Raw genomic sequence first — 16,711 nt, forward strand, 5'->3', positions numbered from 1 at the left:
AAAAGGTCTAAAGCACTGAGGGTAGTTTTGCCTGTTTAGCATTTAAACAGCCCAGGGGCCTAATCTCTCTTTATAACACACAATCTTCCAAAGGTATCTTCACTGGAGGAGGGCTCATCGTCTTCTTCTCAGCCTCATTACAGTCTGTACAGAGGTCACACTGAAGTGGGGATCCCTGCAAGCTTCCAGCCACACAATCAAATGAAAATACATTCATGCTGCAACACTGTGAAGGTTATTTCTGGTAGATTCCGCACATTTGGGTGGGTCGATGTTATTGCTCAGGGAACCTGGCTGTTGTTCCTCCACATTACGTCCCTTCATGTGTTCACTTAGTAAATACCAGCTAATTATCATTATCGTCCAGTGGCCACCATCCACAGTGAACCAGCTGTCGTGTGTTCTTTTTTAAGCAGTAAGTCATTATTGGTTCTTCTCATCCTTGATGCTCTCATGAGAATTAGTCATATCTTAAAATAACAATGTGAATCATGTCATCATTTTGTCCCAAAACTGCATGATTCAAATAAAATACTTGTAAGAAACACGTACCTAAGAAGTACATGATGTTTAAAAACCATGACAACATTGATTGATTATACAAATTTGACAAACTCTTGAATGTAAAATGATACCCCTAATAATGAGATTGCAATTTCAAAGCCAATTTTGTGTTTATGAAGCAAGTTACCAGAAGCGTCTTTATCAGAGCTGCAGTCGATCAAAAGAAAATGAATTGGCAACTATTTGTATAATAGATTTGGTCGTGATCATACGAAGGGAAGTGCTGCTTTTCTTTGACCCTAACCCTGAAAGTAACACTTTGGGTTTAGGTCTTTTGGCACTTTGAAGTCTTCACCTTGAACTATGGGAAACTGTGAGGGGCTTTAGTTTCTGTAATTGTTCAACATGTTTGAGGCCAAAACATAAACTGTTCAATCAAGAAGACATTGGGCAGATCTGTCAATAGTTGTTGCAGCTTTAATCTTTTTTACCCAAGTGTTTGTTGGTGTTACCCATCAACAGCCATATTTGCGCATGGCCATTATCAGTGTAAATAACATATACCTTTCAGAAGTGTCGTGGAAAATATGAGGAGTTTGAAAGAACAGACAGCGCTTCTGTCCGCATAGGGTTCCTCTGTTTACTTTCCTGGTGTGACAGCTGGTCACGGACGAATGCAGGCTCAGGCCAAAGCAAGCAGGAAACTGGAGGCACCGCAGCGGCTTTGAACAGGAAGAATCCACTCCTGAAAACAACTATTTTAAATCAGTTATGTACCAACACAGACAACATCTCCAGGGACGTCACCTCAAAGAAAAGAAAACGTGGTGATGAGTGGCTTTTACGCTGGGATGTTTAGCAACTATGGCCCTTGTTTTGGCATTTTGAATGTGTAGTTAGGTTTAAACTTACATCAATGGCTTAAAAAAAGATGGAAAATGTTAGTGTTTATTTGTTATTACAGCTCATTTGACCTTGTATCTTTTAATCAGGGTGGAAACCTTCACCCCGAGTCCTGCAGTTCACTCTCTTGTTGGTCTTTTATTGGTGCTGTCCTCTCTAATCACTACAGTCACACTGAATGCACTCTCACACACCTAGCACCTAACTTTATAAGAGGACTCTCTGCTAATGACAGCGTGTGACACGATCAGCTGCCTGGTTCTTCAGTCAAACTACACAAACACACACAGTCTTCTCTTCCTCTTTCATGTCGTCTCTCTGGACTCCAGGGCCAAGCTCCGCTCACCTTTCCAGGCCTGGATGCGGCTGCCCTTGCAGAAATTACTCCACCTACACGGTCATCCAGCAGTTCACAGGGCCGGCTGGTATTTGGGGCCCCAGGCCAAAACCTTTCATCTGAGGCTTTGGGAAGTGAACCCACGTTGTCTCTCTTCAAACACACTGGGTGATAATGGCTTAGAGACACACAGGGCGGGGATGTGGCTGTCACAGAGGCTGAGAGCGGGGGCTGCTGCTAACTGACTCTGAGGGGAGGTTTCAGGCTTTTATGAGCTTGTAATGTTGATGACCACTCATCCTGCCTCTTAACATTTCATTAAGTTAATTTAATTTGGGAATAAAACTACTTTCCTACTTAAATGGAATTCATACATCAAATATTGGCTACTTGTGGTCCACATGGCAGACTGCACTCTTGTCTTGTAAGCACTTTTATAAAAAACTCTCTGAAGACGGACAAACATTTTTAGACATTACTGAAAAAAGGAAACAATGGGGTTTGGAGCGTAACTCCGAAACACAAGCGAATCACGCTTGTTGCATGACTCTGTGGTCTGTCTGTCAGTCTGTCAGGCAATCCACCGCTTTGCTCCAGACTGAAATATCTCATCAGTTACTTGGATGGATTGCCGTAACATTTTGTGCCAACATTCATGCTCCACAGAGGATGCAGACTCCAGTATTTGGTGATCCCTGAATTTTTCTGCATTGGTCTGATTTGAGCAAAGGATCCATTAATCCTGTGAAATATCTTGACAGGTGCTAAATGGATTGCCTTGAAATTTGAAATCAAGAACATCTTTAGTTATCGTTTGACCTTTGTAACATAGCGCCATCATCAGGTCAACAATTATCTTATTGTTTGGTCTTTGAGAAACACAAAATAACATTTCCTGCAGTCTCTGCTGATATACTTCGTCCTCTTCAGGGACCATAAGGCATCAGCTCTCTATCTCCATCTAGACCTCTCCTGGTCTACGTGTTGGGGTTCTCCAACATGGAGACCCATCTTCTCACAGTCCGCTGCCATGTTGTCTTAGGGAGACCTGTTTGCATTTTCCAGGTGGCGTCCATCTTAGGGCGGTTCTTGGTGTGTATTTGCGGTTCTGGTCCATTCTGAAGAAAACATACCCGACATAGGACTGAGCACCACACTCTTGTAAAGCTCTTCAAGTTAGATAATTTTAGGCCAGAAGATGCTGCATATCTTCCTGAGGCCTACGTTGTGGAGGGGCGTTGATCTTGCTCATGTTACCTTTTACTACCGGCTGGCATTCAGGGCGTTAAAGGAGAGTGTCTGCTGTGCTTTGTGCTTCTTGCAATTTCTCAAATTGTCTGCATGCTAACACAACATGGTGAACACAGATACCAGCTAAATATCAGCAATGCTGTCGTCTGCCTCACAAAGTTTGAAATGGAAATCCCAGGAGAGCTCTTTTCAATTTTCATTTTCAATTTTCATGACCCTGTCCAATGATTGGAATGTAACATAAATTACCACGTGTTAATTAAACTGTTGGTTGTGGTGCAGGTCATCACAGTCTTTACAGTGCTGGACAAACAGAAGACAGTGGATGTAAGTTTGTGAAAGTAAAGAGCAGAAGAAGATGGCCACTGAGGGTTAACTTAGGATTTCCACTTTGGGAAAACCACAGCTGATGAGATGTTGGTATTGAAATCCGGATCTGGGATTCTTGCCATAATAGACAATTTGTGTAAGTGTGTCTTTTCAAGCCATGTCTGTGACCTTAATGTAGCTGTGCTGTCTGCAGGGTCACATAAACTCAAACTGAGGTTAGAATTCCTTTGGAATTGTTCAGCTTTAGTGAGGGTTTGTGCCTTGGCCGTGCTAAAACCTCTGATGATGGCAACACTGGTCCGTCCAACACATCAGAATATAATGTCTCAACCACTACCGGATGGTTTGCCATGATATTTTCTAAAGGTATTTATGATCCACAGAGGACGAGGCAAACTGACTTTGGGGATTCATTGTCTTTTTCTCCCACGTTATAGGCTGGTGGATTTTTGTTGTTTTTTAGGAAGATGCCACAAGACTAAATGGATGGACTGCCCGAATGACCCGAAACCGAATGACTTTGGGATCCCCTCGTCTTTTCCTGAGGTGACACCAGCAGGTCATAGTTTTCACTTATCCAGTGACTCATCTCTGTATCTACTGGATGGGTTGGCACACATTTATGTACAGACATTGATAGTTCCCTGGCAGTGAATCCTGATCACTTAATCGTGTACCATTATTACACTTATATTTGTGGTGTGAATAGAATTACCTGCAATACTTGCGGAATTCCTTAATTTACTCTCTAGCGCCACCATCATGTCAATTTGAATTTCTCCTGAAGTTGGTTTCCACCCAAATACCTGCAAGAAAGTCCCCTTCCCATGAGACTCAACTATACACTGTGCTCAGTGCAAATTGGCCAATGTAAGCATGTTAAGATAGACTGAACTAAGAGAGTGAAATCTATACCATCTTAACAGCAGATTGTTTGCATTGTGAGAGTGTTATAACGCCATTATTAACATGTAGCTCAGTTCACTGCTGTGGTCTGTACTCACAGAGTTGCTTGCATGGCTGTATTACCACACTGGAATAAGTATTTGGTGAAACTTCATGTTCCAGTATGTTACATGTATCATGGCATGAGTTATGTCAGCCTGCCCATTCCTTTATATTTTACTATAAACTGAAACCCTGTGATTGTCTTTCAGGAGATTTGTTTTTATTCTTCAACCTCCCACTGAAACAGTGGAGGTCTTGGGTTTTTCTGTCAAATCACTTGAAAACATCCGGGGCTGTAGAGCAGCTGACCACAGAGGAAAACATTGCGTGCAGGACTCAGGGAGCATCAAGGCTCTTTAACTGGAAGACTGGATGCTCTTCAGAGGATGGCAGTGTTGTGATAGACAATAATATTTAGTAGCACATGAGCGTTCGCTATGTGCCAGTGTCAAGAGGGCAGCTTCCATCTGCACCGTGATAATCACCCATCACTCAGATATTCGGGCGATGGTGCAAGAGCAGCACATTCTCAGGGCCCCAGCGGAGCAATGGACTTACTGTTGTTTTCCTCTTCTGCTGCTACCATTTAAGATAACGACTGAAATATGAGTTTGTGTGGCAATATTTGCTGTGTTACTTGAGGGCAAGCAAACACGGGCATGAAATATGCTCTGTCAGGCTCAACATACCAGCAGCACAGAACCTGGCAGCCCCTGACAATACTTCTATTTCAGACTGAACAGGTTTTAAACTTCACAAAAAACACCTGCCATAAATTCACTTATTTGATGTGGCAGATAAAACCTGCAGCTTTCCTTGGTTATAGATCTTATCCGACACATGTATTTTTAGATTATGTAGTCAAAGGATCTAAAAGTATTTTTGGATGAGATCCATCCCTCCTCTGTATTTTTAAACTCCAGACGCAGAGGGTCAGAGACAGGCCCTGGTATACCATTGATGGAAAAGGTCATAAAATACACCTGCATTGTTAAATGTTAATGAGGATTTTCCTCTGCCTCTGAACGGACTTACAGCAAGGAAATAAATCACAGACTGTAGGAATAAAAAAAGAACGCACACTCTCACACAGGACCGGACCTTTGGAAACATAAAAACTAGAGCACGTTGAGGTTGTATATCTGTACTTTGGAGGCTGTAATGTGCAGCCACAGTTGCCATAGAGCATAGAGCAGTTGGGCTTGAGAAGGATTTTAGTGGGATGACATCAGGTCAAGAAAGGGGTCAGCAGGGTTGAACCCCCATTCATTTTAAAGAGTGATGCCAATAGCAGTCAAGCTCCATCTGTGTGCAAGATGAAGTGAAGTGGCATCGGTACATGCATTTGTATTATACAGTGCCTTGCATAAGTATTCACCCCTTTTGGACTTTTCTACATTTTGTCATGGTATAACCACAGATTAACATTTATTTCATCGTGAGTTTATGTAATGGACCAACACAAAATAGTGCATCATTTGGAAGTGGGGGGAAATATTACATGGATTTCACAATTATTTACAAATAAAAATCTGAAAAGTGTTGAGTGCATATGTATTCACCCCCTTTACTGTGAAACCCCTAACAAAGATCTGGTGCGACCAATTGCATTCACAAGTCACATTTGCAAGTCCCATAATTAGTAAATAGGGTCCACCTGTCAGCAATTTAATCTCAGTATAAATACACCTGTTCTGTGACGGACTCAGAGTTTGTTGGAGATCATTACTGAACAAACAGCATCATGAAGACCAAGGAGCTCACCAAACAGGTCAGGGATAAAGTTGTGGAGAAATATGAAGCAGGGTTAGGTTATAAAAAAATATCCAGAGCTTTGAACATCTCTCTGAGCACCATAAAATCCATCATAAGACAATGGAAAGAATATGGCACAACCGCAAACCTACCAAGAGGAGGCCGTCCACCCAAACTGAAGAGTCGGACAAGGAGAAAATTAATCAGAGAAGCAACCAGGAGGCCCATGGTTACTCTGGAGGAGTTGCAGAGATCCACAGCTGAGGTGGGAGAATCTGTCCACAGGACAACTATTAGTCGTCTACTCCACAAATCTGGCCTTTATGGAAGAGTGGCAAGAAGAAAGCCATTGTTGAAAGGGATCCATAAAAAATCCCGTTTGGAGTTTGCCAGAAGCCATGTGGGAGACACAGCAAACATGTGGAAGAAGGTATTCTGGTCAGCTGAGACCAAAATTGAACTTTTTGGCCTCAATGCAAAACGCTATGTGTGGCGAAAACCCAACACTGCCCATCACCCTGAGCACACCATCCCAACAGTGAAACATGGTGGTGGTAGCATCATGCTGTGGGGATGCTTCTCTTCAGCAGGTACAGGGAAACTGGTCAGAATAGAGGGAAAGATGGATGGAGCCAAATACAGGGAAATCCTTGAAGAAAATCTGATGCAGTCTGCAAAAGACTTGGGACTGGGGCGGAGGTTCATCTTCCAGCAGGACAATGACCCTAAACATACAGCCAGAGCTACAATGGAATGGTTTGGATTAAAGAATGTTAATGTCTTAAAATGGCCCAGTCAAAGCCCAGACCTCAATCCAATAGAGAATCTATGGCAAGACTTGAAGATTGCGGTTCACAGACGGTCTCCATCCAATCTGACTGAGCTTCATCTTTTTTGCCAAGAAGAATGGACAAACCTTTCCATCTCTAGATGTGCAAAGCTGGTAGAGACATACCCCAAAAGACTTGCAGCTGTAATTGCAGCGAAAGGGGGTTCTACCAAGTATTGACACAGGGGGGTGAATACTTATGCACCCAACAGATGTCAACTTTTTTGTTCTCATTATTGTTTGTGTCACAATAAAATTTATTTTGCACCTCCAAAGTACTATGCATGTTTTGTTGATCAAACGGGAAAAAGTTTATTTAAGTCTATTTGAATTCCAGTTAGTAACAGTACATAATGGGAAAAAGTCCAAGGGGGGTGAATACTTATGCAAGGCACTGTATATGAAAAATAATAATGAAAAGTAATATTCTTTAATTTTCTATGGACATTTGGATGATTAGTGTTTGCTTTCACATCATAACTGATGGTGCTAGTGTCATTGCAATACTTTTTTTCTTGCTTATTTCCCATAGCTGTTTATAGTTTACACTGTGTTGCTGTATTCCGCCTGTTCATGCTGAACTTTAACATAGCATCAATGCATTTTCAATTAATTAGTGTTTTAGGAAACAAAAGCTATAGCCCTCTGACTGCATAAATACATCCAGAGGTTTATCTGATGCCAACGTAGAGCTTCAAGTTGCTGTATGTTTGATATAAAATCCTGTCTTGTTGTGACAGTCCCTCCTCTGCAGGGAAACACTGCCCAGGGAGACTGAACAAGGAATTTTCCTCTAAAAACAGAAAGATATCCGGTTGACTTGACTCACTAGAACCTTTTACCAGCTTCAGATTCGGGATCTGTTGAGAGAACAAGGACTGTGGATCATGTCCCCTGAAATCCCATCAGGAGGAGACCCAGTAAAGTCCTGTATGAACCAGAGGAATGATCACAGCAGGAAAATACTGTTTTAATGGACATGGTTCTTGACTATTGTTTTAAGACTTTAAATTTGTTAAGCTTTCCTTTAGATATTCGTTTAAGCCGCCTGTTCTTGATGATGCTCCCAGTGATTTTACTATCGGCATAAATTTCATTTTACTTCCCTACACACCTTTTTGTCTCATATACATAACAACTTCATTTGCAAACGTGTATACATGCAAACATTGCATATATGTGCTCAACACAGAAAATGTCTAGCTAAAGTGATAGTACAGTTTAATAACGAGGGGGAGAGTTTCTTCTTGTTCATTGAACATTTTATTGCAAATTTGAGCCGTTTTGTACATTAATCGTCTTTTTGGTATAGAGTCTTGATCTTAAATCCACATAGAAATCCTGTGAAATGAGGAGAATTGTTTGCTATTCAATCATTAGGTGTTTAATGTCAATGTAATAATTCTCATCTTTGAAATGTGTAATAACATACAGTCATACACTAAGATTAGATTAACACAATTAAGTCATTGAATGCACACAATGGAAAAATAATAGACAATAACTGTCAAAGATAATAACTGTCAAAGATTCTGATTAAAGTGTGTATGGTGCGACTTGTGTGGTGACGCCACTGTCGGGGCTTCGCTTGACTTCAGAGGATGGGGGGGGGGGGGGGGGGGGGGGGCTTGTCACGTGACATCGCCCCGCGCTCCAGTGAACGCTCTGCAGTGAGCAGAGGATGAGGAGATGAGCTGAGGACGCGCTGGATGGACGGAGCACTACTCATCTGTGAGTCTGAAACACTTAGCTTCTAACAACGCACGCTCACAATGTGGATTCGAACCGGAGATACTTAACGAGACCGATCTTTATGTTTCTGACGGGAATGAATTTGACTGCGATGAGGATAAAATAGCTGGGAAAGACAAAGTCCTGGATTTTACGAGGCGGCATTGGATTAACACGAACTTTATTATATGCTAAATAGTTTTAATAATGCAGGGGTGTCCAGTGAGTGAGGTTTATCCTGTTTATGCAAGAAACGTTGATCTATTTCAACATCCTTCTTCGTCCCACCACGCAGTTTTCATAGATTTGTATTCGGCATTAAATGTGGTGTGTCTGTGTAAATGCATTTAGCTTATATCCGTTAGATAATAAATCTGAGGTCGACATTTTAATTGATTTATGATAACTAAATAACTAAAAGATGTGTCTTCAGTGAGCCTTTAAATGTCCTGTTGTATTACCTGCTGAACTGCCTTCTAACCCCGTGTCACTGATTTTATTAAGAACACACAGCAGTCAATAGAGTAGTGTGATTTGAGTGTGATTTGCTATTTTGGACGTTTAATTGTTTAACTATTTAAATTGCGACAGTTTAGTGCTTTTGTTAGTTGAAGCACAGGTCATTTACTACACTGTGAGCTAACCCTGTCTGCCTGGTATTTATGACAGTTCTCAGACAAGGGGGGGGTTCTAAAAAAAGAGGACTGCTTTTGTTTTTATTGCAGCGGACAACGTCATGCTCAGTCTACTGCGCCCCCTACTGGTCACCTGCTTGTACACGCTGCTGCTGCCCGGAGGTCAGGGCAGGATCCCCGGGTACAACAACGGGTTCCACTACCAGGACATCAGCAACGGCAATGGCAACGGAGAGAGTAGGTGTCCCCCCCAACCCCCCCCCCCCCCCCCCCCTTGTGTGTGTTTGTGTGGTGTGTGTGTGTGTGTGTGTGTGTGTGTGTGTGTGTGTGTGCGTGTGTCTGTGTGTGTGTGTGTGTGTGTGTGTGTGTGTGTGTGTGTGTGTGTGTGTGTGTGTGTGTGGTCGAGGTATTAATCATGCTGTGTGAACCTGAATCTGTTTAAAAAGTCAAATTATGGGAATTTATATCTCATTAAATTGTAAGTCAAATAATGTATAATGTAATGTCCTCTGGTCATGGAGACAGGCCTGCGTATGTGTGTGTGCGCACCCACATATGTGTGTGTGTTTGCTGCACTTGTGAGACACGGATCAGTTACATGCATCACTTGTGTACACGATAACACAGCTGGCAGGAAGTCACCTGGATGTGGAGAGAGGAAAACTATAATTCACTGAGGACAGGCTTTCAGCGGAGTTATTAAAACAACACGTGTGATCGATGTGGGTCTAAGTTTCTATTCGTCTCTGTGTTTGTGATCCTGAGCAGTTTTTCAAGAACTCAGCTTACGTCTACTTAGGTGAAGTTAACATGTGCATATGTTGCCTTGAACGTAATTATTTTGGTTGGATTTGATTCTACATGGATTTATACTATGTAGTGAGGTGACAGAAAGAAACTTTAGTTCACACGTAAAAGAAAGTGCACATTTAGACTTAATCTGTATTTAATGAACCACGTTTTTGGTTGATATGAAGAGACATGCCAGATTGGCTGAAACTAGGGATGGGTGTTTGTTCAATTTGATCATAAGTGTGTTGAATCAAAGGCCTCAAACCTTGCTTTCCCTTGATGAAGTATAATTAAGGTCCCACTGACTGAAACTTGTGTTCCTGGTGATTCGTGCCGTTTCTAGTCTATTTCGATGGGGTTCGTCTCCATGTGGAATCCCCGCAGCATTCAGTGTCCGCCTCTAGAGGGAGCAGTGTCACCCTTCCCTGTCACTACCACTACGAGCCTGAGATCGCCACACCACGCAGAACCCGGGTCAAGTGGTCCTGGTTGCCTTCCAACACCAACACTGCACCATCTTCCCCTGAAGCCCTCGCCAGCGAAACTGAGGTGATGGTTGCAATGGGGAACCGTCACCGCAGCTATGGAACCTTCCGGGGCCGTGTGCGCCTGAAACGCTCCGCACCGGGGGACATGTCTCTTGTGATCAATGAGCTGCAGCTTAATGACACAGGAAGATATCGCTGTGAGGTGATTGACGGCCTGGAGGACGAGAGTGTGACTGTGGAGCTGGAGCTGCGAGGTGAGGAACACCAGTAGATAGATGTCTATCTTTTGGCATTGATGGACCACTATGTTTTCCCTTCAGAGAGATCTTGTGAAACTGATCCACTCGTTATGAGTTCATTAACAAAACAATCCTCACCACCTTTTCCAGTACTACAGTTATTTCTGTGGATTTTTTTTAGACTGTATGTCATTTTTATGTGTTCAGTATCTTGCCAGAGGGCACTTCGGCATGCAGATGTGGTGACTGAGGATCTAACCGCCTACCTTCTGGCTGGAGGACGACCGCTCTACCCCTCAGCCCCATCCAGCCCCTCAGTTAAATTTACTTGACTTTAGCTCATGAGCTAACTCACTTCCCAGTATTACCAAAAACATAGTCACTGGGCCTGTGATACAGATTTTGCTTGCCCGGTATCACCACATCTGAACGGGTGTCCAGTACAATAATATAGCACGTGAGCTAAATCACTTCCCAGTGTTTCCCAAAACATAGTGACTGGGCAAACATTGAAATAATGACTCCCACCTAACAATATCTTATCTCATTGAGTAATTAGACACCTATTGTTTTTGTGGTTAATATGTAATATAATTAGTCTGAATCTGTTTGCATGTTGATCCACTGGAGACCAGTCCAGGGTGTACTACACCTCTTAATCAATTCACATATGATATGAAATGCAAACGTTTACTTTCCAGTGTTGCCCAAACCATAGTCACTGGAACAACATTGAAATAATAAGTCCCAACTACCAATCTAAGCACAATCATTTAAAATAATTAACCATATCACTTTATCCTACTTAAACAGCAATTAATCTCTATCTCAATTACATTTTCTTGACTATTAATGACCATACATTAAGAATAACAGTATAACCCCACCATAACATAACTGGTTACACTAACTTTGAGGTCCCAGTATTCACTGATAAACCCTAGCATAGGGTTGTGTGGATGTTTGGGACCTTCCCTCTCTAAATTTGTCTCTTCATCCTTTCGCAGTGGCAGTATTGTAGCCTATGAGGTCAAACCAAGGTATGATTATTGCTAGTTGAAACATTAACCAATTCCCGCCTTAACGACCTGAAATATAGTCGGGAATGGCAATTTTTGATGGTCTCCATGGAGACTGATAATATTGGGGATGACATAATGGATGAACCAGCCTGTAAGCTTGTCCAGTAATACGACATTCGACTGTCACTAGTACAATAATAAATAATGAACAATTCACATAGGAGACTATAAGCCCCTCCCCCTTTTTGACCCTCAAAGAATAAGTGGTATTGATGAAGAGTCCTCACCTGCAGAGTAATCAGTATAACATGAAATGAATGTACACATTTACTTTCCAGTGTGGCCCAAACCATAGTCAATTAACAACATCGAAATAATTAGCCCCGGCTACCAAACTAAGTACAATCACTTAAAAATAATAAACCATATCAGTGTATCCCCCTTAAACAGCAATTTATCTCCGGCTCAGTTAAATTAAGCTGACATTTAATGACCAAACTTTTATAGTAACAGTATAACCCCTATAACAAAACTGGTTTCATTTACCATTGTCTGTTAAATGGTAGGACTGTTTATGATGTCATCTGTATGCTCACAGATGCACATGTGCATGCATGAGAACAAACAGAACTAGCACCCGATCCCAAAAATCTGTATTAATCTGCTTTGCATTAATCTATAATATCGAGTTTAGAGACTGCATTCAGTTAAGGGAGCAAGAACCAAGACCTTAATCTCTTCAGACCATTTTAAACCACTTGCATTAAACTTTTACTGAGCCACATATTCCCCTCAGGATTGGAAGAGATCGATAACAGATCCAAAAGTGAATTTTTTACTTTTATGAACTAGTTGGACACATGATCAAACATGACTAACAATAAATTATTATGTCATATCACAGGTGCTGGATGGGTAACTGCTCGTTTATATGTTTGGCATATCAAATCAAAAGATAATAACATTTCATTTTACTCATAAGTCTTTTGCTGCCCCCCAAAAAGACAAAAAAATCACTTATTGTAGCTTGTAATAAAACAACAGAATGCCTTAATACTACTCATTTGGTGTCCTCCAAGTTTCCACAAACCCTGACATTCATATTCGACTTCGAAACAAGGTCATTTACACTGTGTTTTTAGCCTACGAGGTGCCATCAAAGACCCTTGCACACACCATTGCGTGGCTATGTCTGCTAGCTTAGCATCTTCTGGTGCACTTTTAGGCTTAGAACACAGTGTAAATGACCTTCATTAGACTCGAATATGAATGTGATTTTGATTCTGATGACACAACATGAGCAGTATGGAGGCATGTTTTTTCTGTAGTTATATTACATCTGAAGTTTAGGTCACCATTGACTTCAATTCTATTGGATTCTGCTGCAACACTGTTTACCCCTGAGACTCTAGAAGTGTATTGTGGACCCGAACACTCCTCCACCCACCCCCATTTGCATAGTGGTTAATAGATAATGACTCCATTTTTATTTTTCTGTGAACTATCCCTTTAATTTCGATTTTTACCACTCACCATATCCTATCATTCTTCATATTAATGTACTACATGCCAACACTAGTTCCACCATGTGCAAAACAAATGTGAAAAGTATATTTTTACCATACAGCATGCAATCAGGATTTCCACTTTCATGTTCAGACTGGAGATGCAACATCAAACAGATTTCAGATCTGATGTATTGGACTATATTGAAACCCTTTTCCTCTATGTACAGGTGTGGCGTTTCCCTACTACTCTCAGAAAGGACGCTACCATTTTAACTTCTTCGGGGCCAAACAAGCTTGCCAGGATCAGGATGCCACTCTAGCTACATTTGAGCAGCTCTTCGTGGCCTGGGAAGAGGGATTAGACTGGTGTAACGCCGGCTGGTTGGCTGATGGTACAGTGCAGTATCCAATCACAGTACCACGAGATGGCTGCGGGGGCATGGACTTAGCTCCTGGTTTGAGAAGCTATGGTCAGCGCCATCGCCTCTTCCACAGCTATGATGCTTTCTGCTTCTCCGCCTCTGTCAAGGGTCAGTATAAAGATTTGTTAATTTTTTTTGGTTTTTCTGTAAATGTGACAATGTCTTCATTTATATTTCTCTTCGGCTTTAGGAAGTGTGTACTTCTTAAAGCACCTGACCAAGCTTAATTTCACTGAGGCTGTCCAGGCATGTTCCATTGATGGAAGTCAGATTGCCAAGGTGGGCCAGCTGTATGCCGCCTGGAGGCTGATGGGGTTTGACCACTGCGATGCTGGCTGGTTGGCTGACGGGAGTGTGCGTTATCCTATCACAAAAGCCCGGGCTAACTGTGGCCCGCCTGAACCAGGGGTGCGTAGTTTTGGGTTCCCGCCTCTGTACCTTAAGTTTGGTGTCTACTGCTATCGGTAGATGCTCTGACTCAACAGGAGACAAAAACATACCGTTCTTACAGCACACTGGTTTAAAGCTCTCCTCGGGGGTGTTAGCATTAGCTGTAGACTGGATGCAAATTAGCAGTTAATGTCTGAGCTGTTTTAAAGCAATTTCATTGGGTTAACATTCTCCACCTCCATTAGACTGAAACTCATGTTCAGTATTGAACTTAAGGTTATCAACTGTTTTTGCACTTGTGCTTTGGCATGGCCACACTATATGGCCAAAAGTATGTGGACACACATGTGTTATAGCTGAATATCTTAATACTAAAACAGAGGGCATTAATATGCTGCTGTAACAGCTTCCACTCTTGTTGGAAGTTTTCTCTAAGATATTTTGGATCCTAGCTGCAAGGATTTTCTTACTTCAGTCACAAAAGCATTACTTAGACTTCCAACTGAAGTTGTGTGATAAAGCCTAGCTCAAAGTCAGTATTCCAGTTAATCCCATTACTTCATGGCTCTTTTTTGTACAAGTTGTATTTTCGTGTTGAAACTGGAAAGGACCTTTCAAAAATTGTTGCCGTAAGCAACACACTACTGAGCATATTCTGTATTTTTATAGTATAATTAAGATTACCCTGAAAACAATCAAAGAGGTCTATCCTGACAATGACAACAGCCCCAAACAAGGAGTACGTGGACAGTAATGTCTACATACTACTGGCCATATAGTCTAATCAACTACAACAATCTGAAGAAAAAAACATGGTTTGCTTTTGGCCTTCAGTTATTTGGGCTGCAAATACCCCTCACAGATCAAATCAACTCCTTTTTTTTGGTAACCATTTGAAATATGACTTCACGGCTTTGACTTTTCTCCACCAACAGCACTGACTTTAATCCACATATGATTGATTTCAAACTCAGGGAAAATATTCTAATAAAAAACACTCTCCAACCACACCTAAGTCCTTCACCTTCCCTGTCTTTATTCAACAAGAACCTTTTCCTGGTCTTTAGCTGTGCCCTCCAGAACACTGCAGTAAAACAGTAACAAACATTAACACTTTCAACCTTGGTACTGCATCTTCAGAACTTTGTGTGAAGTGCCTTGCTAAAGGGCACCTTGATGGTGAAGGAATTGGAGAGTGTCTTTCATAATTTTTGTGTCAGAACTGTCGTCTTGGTTGCACACTCACTAACCATAGTTCACTTCCACTACACACTCTCTGTCTCTGAGTATGTACTTCGTAAATGTTTGTGTATCTGAGTTCATAAAGTATAATGCATATCTTTTTCATTTTTCTGAGGATGATTAAAATAGTACTCTGTGATGGAGAAGTTAGGAGTGTATTGTTGTAATATTTAAACACACAAGTACCTTTTTTTTTCATTATATACTGTATGTCCACAAATTTGTACTATTTTCTACAGATGAATAAAAACACATTCTGAAGTGACAATTTTATATGAGATACATTTGTTAGAGGCCCATAAACACGATAAATGATGGTGGAGTAGCGTCGTGGTATTGATGTTTAAATAAAAAAAGAATATATAAAGTTTGATATATTGCACTTACATGTAGCACTTGTAGGTTTTTGAAGGTAATGTACTTACATGATTCCTGCTGTTCTTGGTTTGTGCCCTCATGGTTGAATGCAGTTATTTTAAGTTGCTTTGGATAAAGGCATCAGCCCAATGATATGTAATGTAATGTAATTTCCCACTGATACACATGCTCAACCAATTGCAAGTTAGTCTCAGCTGTCAATCTTAATGTTTTATATCATCAATTAACTAATGAAACCAAACTTACCAGACATAGCCTTAAACAAACATTTGTATAATAAGAACTGATGAAAATGTCAAAAATGATCAAAACCATCAAAGTTAATTTGTATAATTTTACTATATACTTTTAGTTTGGCCCATTCACTGGCATTGACACAGTAGGGTTTATGGACTATACTGCAACCAGCCACCAGTTGGCAATCAATATGATTTCCCTTAAATTTATGTAGCTGGCGTGTTGTCCATCTTAGAAAATGTCTATTGCTGCATTTCAACCCAAATTACCCAAAACTATCCTTTCAAAAGAATGAAAAGGTTCCTGTAGACCATTTTATTCACCAATGTTTCCACCGTGGCCTAGAGATCAGGAGATAGTTGACAAATTGACCTCCTGATGTGTGATCAGCTGAGGGCTACAACATGCTGTTCCATTCTAGTCCACCAGGTGGTAATAATGCAGGAGACTATACAACAACTAACTCCTCAGCAAAAAATACTCCAGAGGGCCTGGACTTTGTTGTTGGCCCATCTGTCGTAAGATTTCTTCCATGGCTCTATAATAGTTGTACATAAGAACACCATATATATTTAAAGACATTTTAAATGTAGCTACAGGTTTTTAAATATTAAGCCTGATATAAAATGCTGGAGTACTCAACCAAACAGATACGCATAGCACTGCCTAAAGGTTCCGATAAGTAGGCCTACCTAAAACTGACTTTTGATCTGTTGAAAGATTTACTCTGAACTTTATTTAGACCCTGTTACCTGTGGTGGAAACGTGGT

At 41.2% G+C, this 16,711-nt stretch overlaps 1 protein-coding gene and 1 non-coding gene across 2 annotated transcripts; both read left to right on the forward strand.

The window, feature by feature from the left end:
• The first annotated feature begins 8,521 nt into the window (after positions 1-8,521).
• On the forward strand, positions 8,522-15,643 carry hapln3 (hyaluronan and proteoglycan link protein 3). The gene is made up of 5 exons (XM_053426995.1): positions 8,522-8,588; positions 9,314-9,460; positions 10,359-10,757; positions 13,500-13,802; positions 13,885-15,643. Exons 1-5 carry the CDS (start codon positions 8,567-8,569, stop codon positions 14,160-14,162), a joined length of 1,149 nt encoding a protein of 382 aa, XP_053282970.1. The 5' UTR covers positions 8,522-8,566; the 3' UTR covers positions 14,163-15,643.
• On the forward strand, positions 11,738-11,876 carry LOC128445319 (U4 spliceosomal RNA). Its single transcript, XR_008339403.1, has one exon. It is a non-coding gene; the product is annotated as a U4 spliceosomal RNA (small nuclear RNA).
• Positions 15,644-16,711: the final 1,068 nt, after the last annotated feature.

This window comes from Pleuronectes platessa, chromosome 7 (genome assembly GCF_947347685.1).
Source record: "Pleuronectes platessa chromosome 7, fPlePla1.1, whole genome shotgun sequence".
NCBI lineage: Eukaryota > Metazoa > Chordata > Actinopteri > Pleuronectiformes > Pleuronectidae > Pleuronectes > Pleuronectes platessa.